At 39.5% G+C, this 6,952-nt stretch overlaps 1 protein-coding gene across 1 annotated transcript in view; it reads right to left on the reverse strand.

Annotated features, from left to right (window-relative positions):
• The window catches only part of SPDL1 (spindle apparatus coiled-coil protein 1), a 19,123-nt gene extending 12,181 nt beyond the window's left edge, over positions 1-6,942 (reverse strand). The window contains exons 1-6 of the mRNA XM_031060587.1: positions 6,631-6,942; positions 5,344-5,391; positions 3,452-3,630; positions 1,228-1,404; positions 727-921; positions 275-424 (exon numbers count right to left, since the gene is read on the reverse strand). Of these exons, the coding sequence (XP_030916447.1) occupies positions 275-424; positions 727-921; positions 1,228-1,404; positions 3,452-3,610 (681 nt within the window). The 5' untranslated portion in view covers positions 3,611-3,630; positions 5,344-5,391; positions 6,631-6,942. The remainder of the gene's footprint in view (positions 1-274; positions 425-726; positions 922-1,227; positions 1,405-3,451; positions 3,631-5,343; positions 5,392-6,630) is intronic.
• Between the last annotated feature and the right edge of the window lie 10 nt (positions 6,943-6,952).

A 6,952-nucleotide genomic window follows, 5' to 3' on the forward strand; every position in this document is an offset into this window, starting at 1 on the left:
GGAACTTGAAATAAAAAGGAGAATTCTGCCAGTGACCTGTGAGAAGGTCCCCAAGAGGCAGAACAGTGCCATGCAAAGGCTCTCCTTTCACAGCTGCCACAAAACAAGGCCAACAGAGAGCTTTTACCACCAGGCAGCACTAGACATGACCAACCATTATCCTTCCCTTTCCCCTCTGTCTCACAACTCCTCAAAACTCCTCCTTCACCAAGAACCACAACACAGCTTGTGCAATTTGGGATTATCTACCACTGTGAATAAAAAGTAAGAATACCTCTAATGCATTGCAGTAAAAGACAACTTCTTTTTCCCTCTCTTCTTTCTCCCCCTGCAGCCGCTCCAGCTGGTTCCGTAAGTTGCTGTTCACAAGCTCCAACTGTTCCTTACTGCACTGCAGCTCACTCAGCTTTTCTTCATCACTGGCCTAAACAAACAAAAAACAAGCATGAAATGAAAAATATTTAAAACAACTGAAAGACAAGCTGGCCTAAGTAAACCAAAGCCATTTATTAGCAGTAATTAGTTTTAATACAAAATATTATCTTGAAGAAGGTAAGGTATTAAAACCCAGCTATTAAGGCTGTCATTTTTTGCTGTGCACATTGTCTGAATCAAAGCCAATTCTAACATGGCACTGTAGACAGCACACCTAAAAATGAAATGAGCAAAATGACAGAATTTCATCTTCAACTAGGCTACACTGCAAATGCAGAGCTACTCACACACCTTCTGACTCTGGAGCTCAGTGAGCTCTATCTGCAGACTGAGCATTTCTGAGGACATGGTCTCATGGACACGCTCAGACATCATGTGCAGTTCTTCTGACTTGGCAGCAATTATTTCCTTCTGATGCTCCACTTTTTGTCTCAGTTGTTTCTCTGAGAGTCGGGTTTCATCCAGTTCTGCTTTCAGGTTCTCCAACTTAAAAACAGTTGATAACTAAATAGTATCATTTCATGGTAAATTCTTGAAAAGCACAATGCTTCTGACTGTTCCAATTACAGAAAATGTCGTGGAAACACAAGAGTAGCTTTTAAAAGTAAGCATTGGAATTCAACGTAATTCATAAGTGACTACACAGATATTTTTTAAAAACCAACCAAACAAGCTACTATACATTGTAAATATTTATTATTTCTTTTGGTAGTTAAGAGTGCAATTATAAGTTAAGCAAATAGTATCTAAAATGGTATTAACAATTTTTAAGCTATATATTAGTTATCAAACCTTGTTTTTAAGGTCACTGATTTCTTGTCCATAGGCTCTGTCAAGCTGCTCTTTCTGTTTATCCAGTTGCACATTTTGCTGTTGCTTAAGGGACTCGCACTCAAAATTCAAACTTTCCAACATTCGATTCTTGAGTTCAATTTCTCTCTGAAGTGTGTATTTCTCTTGTTCAAATTTCTGAAAGAAATGACAAATAATAAATCTAGATGTAATTGTACACTGTTCCCTAAGCATTTATGAAAAAGCTCAGGCTTAGAACCAAGATGCTTGTAGCTCATTTAATCTTTTGTTGGGAGTGCCAATTAGAGAGTTGTAATATCCATGTTATAAAAAAATTAAAATAACTGCTCTAAAATGTTATGATTTATAAATGCTGCGTTTATAATTTGATTGTGAAATATTCTCTTCTTCATGGAAACTGTGTATTTCTTTGCACCCAACATGAAAGGTATGGGTATCTTTTCTGCAAGTGCCATAAATTTAGCCAGAGTTTATATGCCCCTTCTACCACTACAGAACCCAATTATGTTAAAAATTGCTACAGTCCATCAAGCAGAACAGCTGAGATCAATAGTTTTTTTAAGACAGCTGAATTGTCTGTTTCATAATAAATCCCATCAACTCTTCCAGAATAAAGAATAATGTTTTAAACAGCTTCTATCTATGCTTGACTGCATGTTTGTTAATTATGAAGGGCAGCTTCATTTTACTCTTCCATTCAGCCAGCAATTAAGGAAAAGAAAATCTAGAAAGCAAAAAAGGTAAAAAAGAAGCCAAATAATCTAAACATGCAGACTTTTTTTTCCTTTTCAAAATAACCCAACTCTTAAGACACAAAACGGAATTAAATAAAAAACTGAAAGCTGCCAGGTATCTAAGTGACCTCTGTAGCCTAGACACAGCTCATCAAGGACAGGCTTTGCTCTTAAATAGCCACGGCCGGAGCTTTAACACAGAGATAAAGACTGGCCACAGGACAGGTTTGGGATTGCATTGCTTGGCCAGAGCCAAGAATGACAAAACCCCAGCACGAATCTGCCTGCACACTGCTACAGAAAAGCACACAGAGCTTTCTGAGAGGCTTTTGTGCCTGCTGGTAGAACCCACACTTGTGCTCACAGTAACTGCCTTGAATTACTGGCCTCAGAGTGCACAGGGGAGAGCCAGAGAGATTCAAAAGCTCTGAAGAACCTCTTGGGTAAGCACAGCCCACACAAAATGTTATTCTACTGTACGAAGGCTCACAATCCCTACCCTCCACTGCTGGAATCCAAGTAACCAGCCAGGCTCAGAAGGTGGCTCCAGCCTCTCACACAGGATCACAACCCACGGGAGCAGCTTGACAGCTCAGTACCTGCCCTCTGTGCAGGTCAGCAGGACAGGATCATCCTGCCCTGCCTTCCTTGGAACCTGTGCCTTCAATTGCCCCTCACACTAAACTTACTAATGCTGAACTGACCAGAAAAAAAAATTCTGTCCATTCAGAACAGCAGAGTGCTGCAACCCTCCAGCTGCTACAAAACAAACACTTCAGCTCTATCCCAAGAGAAGTGATGGATGCACAACCAGAAGCAGACTAACTGAAGATAAATTATTTATCTGAAACATGAGCTGGCTGAACACAAAGATGACCATTAAAGCCTTTATGAAAAGTGGAAGATATTTCCCCAACTGAAATCTTCTCAAACAATTACTAAAAAGAAAACTAAATAATACCTCTGTAACTTAGCACTATACTACTCCTTTTTCTGGGCTGCAAAGAATTGTGCTAAAAAGTTCAGAACCTCTGGGTATTTGGAAAATTTGAAAACTTCACTAGAGAAGAAATCAATTTTACAGTCTTGCTGCTAGCATTCTTTGCACAGCTTTTAAGTGATATAAAGTTGACTGGGAGAGCATACATAAATGGATTGCTAAACAGAGGGAAAAAATGCTCTGAAGCAAATTTATTTTAGCATTTAGCACTCATTTTACATTAAAGGCAATTAGTCCTACATGATACTGAACACTTGATGCATAATTAGCTATGAAACCTTCTCCCAGTTAGATACAATTATGCTCAATGTCTTACAGCTGAGAAAAAAGCCCTCTTACAACTACTCAGAGGTTTATTAAAATTAATCTAGATGCTAGAAGGCGTGTAAAACACCTGTGCCTTTCAGAAAACAGTTAAGATAAAACAAAGTTCTGGTTTTGAACTTGGAGAAGAAAAGGCAGTCATCACCTCAGTTTTCTCAGTCAATTCACAGCGTGTTTGATCCAGCTGATTCTGAATCTCACTCTGGGACTCCAGTAAATGCAAACCATATTGTGCTGCCTTTCTTCGCTCATTCTCTGCTTCCTTGAGTTGCTGTTTAAGGCTTAAAATAGTCTCTGCCTCCATTTTTCTTTTTTTATTCAACACTGCAAAGAAAAAAATATTACTTAAAAATATATTGCAGTAAATTCATTTTACAGGTAAGAGTAGTTATCTGAAAGAAGTTATTGGATTTCCTTCCTTAACCAGGATAGAACCAAATATTTTTGCAATACAAGACCCAGAAAAAGCTCACAAGCAGACCTGTGAACAGTAAAATAACTGAAATAGTGATTTCTTCATAAACTTGGTTACTGCCTTATTTTTGATTATATCTAACATGCAGCAAGAGCACTCCTGTGCACCCAGCCTGCTTTCTTTGTACAGCACAACCAGAGTTAATTTAGGATAGAGCTCTCTTGCCAAGGACAAGACAATTAAATAACATTAGAAAAACACTTGGCTGACACTATTTTCTCTGTGTTACAAACCAAGCCCCACTAAGTCCAGCACTCCTCGTGTACAGAAATAACACTTAAGATTGGCGTAGGCAGCTGCCTTAGCAGGACAGTGCACTCCTAATAACATTATGTGGGATAGAGAAACAGATAAAAGGTGAGCAAGGGAAGAGTCAAAAATAGAAGCCCTGTAAAATATATGGAGTTTAACACAGGGCTTTGCATTTACTTAAGTGCTTAATGGAGTGTTTCAAAATTTAGTTTACTTGTTGGTAAATAATAATCTCCTTGTCACATTTCAGAAAATTCGTCCTTTTCTAACTGTAGAGTGTAAGAAAGACAGAAGGTGAATTTTACAAAAAAGTTAGTCAAAGTAAACCCAACAAACCAAATATTTAAAAAAATAAAAATCAAGTCAAATGAATACCATAAGCTTGTATGACTACTTGCTCTCAAATCTGCTAAATCAGCCTGCTGCAAAAAAATCCTATTAAGACAGAAAATGCTAAGTAACTTGGGTTTCTGAACAACATATGCCAAGGGGAGGAAATAACAGAGGGAGACAAAAAAATCTTGTGCTTGATTTTTCAAAGCCAGGGCCCATAACTTTGCCATAATTTCAGAATAAGTAATGTAATTCTGAATTGAAGACCTCTGACTCTTGCATTTTGTTCTCACAGAAGCAATTTATTTGTTGCCATTTCTTACTGGCACACACATCATTCTCATGAATGTTGTAATAGCCATCCTTTACTTTTTTTTTTGCTAACTTTTAGTCAACATGAATAACTCCTAGGGGAGTTACTCAGCTTCTATAATAGAAAAGAATTTAATCAAACATGCAGAAGTAATTGCACCATTACTGTGCCAATTCCTTTCCAAGGCACAAGACAGAAATGATCACATTCTGATTTTTGCATTTTCTCCTCACTTGTTGCTACCCAGGTTTAACACATACAAAGAGACTTTGTCCAGCCAGGCTTTGAAACCTCAGTTTTCACCTCTAACCACTGCAATGCCTCAAATTCTAGTTTTACATTTATACTAAAATAAGCCAGTGAAACACAGGAATTTTGCATACCAATAATTGAGAATCATCAGTTTTATACTAATGCAAGGACAGGGACACGACATACAATTTAATAATGAAGTATTTAAGACAAGGTGTCTTAATACAATACAAGAACACAGGTAACAACTTCTGACATGCATTAGTAAAGAGGATGAAAGAATCTTTGTTCACTTACATAAACAGAACTTTAAAAATAACTTTATTCTCTGATCACACAATAGCATAGAGGCAACACAGCCATTTGGCAGTTCCCAGTTTACTAACTTAAATGAATAACATGTTTAACTCACCTCCAGAAGCCCATTGAAGTATCTCTTGACCTTATTCTTCCACTCCACCTTTAAAGGAAAAAAAGCAACAGTTGTCTAGTCTGGATGAGTCTCAGCAGCCAGCATGGCCCTCCAGAGCAGTCCCTTTTCAGAACAGGCTTAACCCTGCTGGCTGCCTCATGAACATGCAGATCACAGGCTAAGCCCCTACATAAATGCAAATCTTATTCAAATCTCAGTTTGGCAGCTGTCAGACAGTTTAGAAACAGTCAGATCAGGCAATGCTGTCAAAGGATGGAGGCTCTGCAATTTGGTCAGGGTCATCTTCCTTCTGGTACACCTGTAATTTTTAAAGGGTTTTTTGGGGGATTTTTGTCTCACTCTCTCCTACATCTTAATCTCTTTTGCATTTCTCCTCCAGTTTCACATACAAGAACTTTGAGCTCCTAATAAATTATTTACTAGACAACAGAAAAAATAAAGTATGGGTTTTTTCTTAATTTTACAGTTGAAGTATGGAGGAAAAGAGAAATAGCTTTCAGAGTCACACATTCCTGCTCTTTTGCATTTCTCCTCCAGTTTCACATACAAGAACTTTGAGCTCCTAATAAATTATTTACTAGACAACAGAAAAAATAAAGTATGGGTTTTTTCTTAATTTTACAGTTGAAGTATGGAGGAAAAGAGAAATAGCTTTCCTAGTCACACATCCCTGCTGACTATTTAGGGAAAATAACAAGTATGCCTTTTGGAGCACAGCCAACCTCAATTTTTCCTTGTCAACTCTGGATGAATCAAACAAGTCCAGGTAGTTTTGTTCAAAAAGCTGTACAGTGAAATAATTACCAGCAATTTAATATTGTACATGAGGCTAAGTAAATTACTCTGAAAGTAACGTTTTAAGATCAATTGAATGGGGAGCAAGGTGAGTAGGCAGGAGGGAGGAAATAACAGCCATCAGTCTTCATTTATCCTACTGAGTTACAAGAGTTACTCACTTCTGGCTAAGTATCTTCAAACATTTAATGAGAGAGTCTATGCACCTCGATTATTCAACCATTCAAAGCCTCCTTAACAAAAGTAACAGGGTAGGAGATAAAAGGCAGTCTGTTGGCAGGCCAGCTTTCTTCTCCCACTCTAGCACAGTTCTCTGTTAAAGTCCTATTCCCCAGGGCCACATGAACAGCTGGGCTGTTCTCTGATCCTGTCAGAAGCACCGGTGCATTTTGTGATCAGAAGTACAATTTTCAGGGTGGTTTTCCCCCCTTAGCCCAGGCATTCCCACGACCATTGCAGCCAGTTACTTACACGAGCCCGTACCTGCACCCACCACGCTGCACATTCAGGCTGAAAGCTTTCCGGAGCTGACCACCTTCCACAAACAGGCTCTTGGGAGGGTCGGTACTACAGAAAACAACAAATATCACACCACAGCCTCATCGCTGGGCCAGCACAGAGCCGGCTCTGGCCGCGCTGTGTGTCACCAGCGCCATGTCCCCGCTGCCTCCTCCTGCCAGGACCAGACTGGGTCTGACCCTCACACCCGGCACGGCCCGAACGGGCTCGCCTCGCTCCTCCGCGGGCCGTGGGGCAGCCAACGGCCCCACCCGCCGCAGGGGACGGCGGGGCG

The sequence above is a fragment of the Geospiza fortis genome, unplaced genomic scaffold (genome assembly GCF_000277835.1).
Source record: "Geospiza fortis unplaced genomic scaffold, GeoFor_1.0 scaffold413, whole genome shotgun sequence".
Taxonomy (NCBI): Eukaryota; Metazoa; Chordata; class Aves; order Passeriformes; family Thraupidae; genus Geospiza; species Geospiza fortis.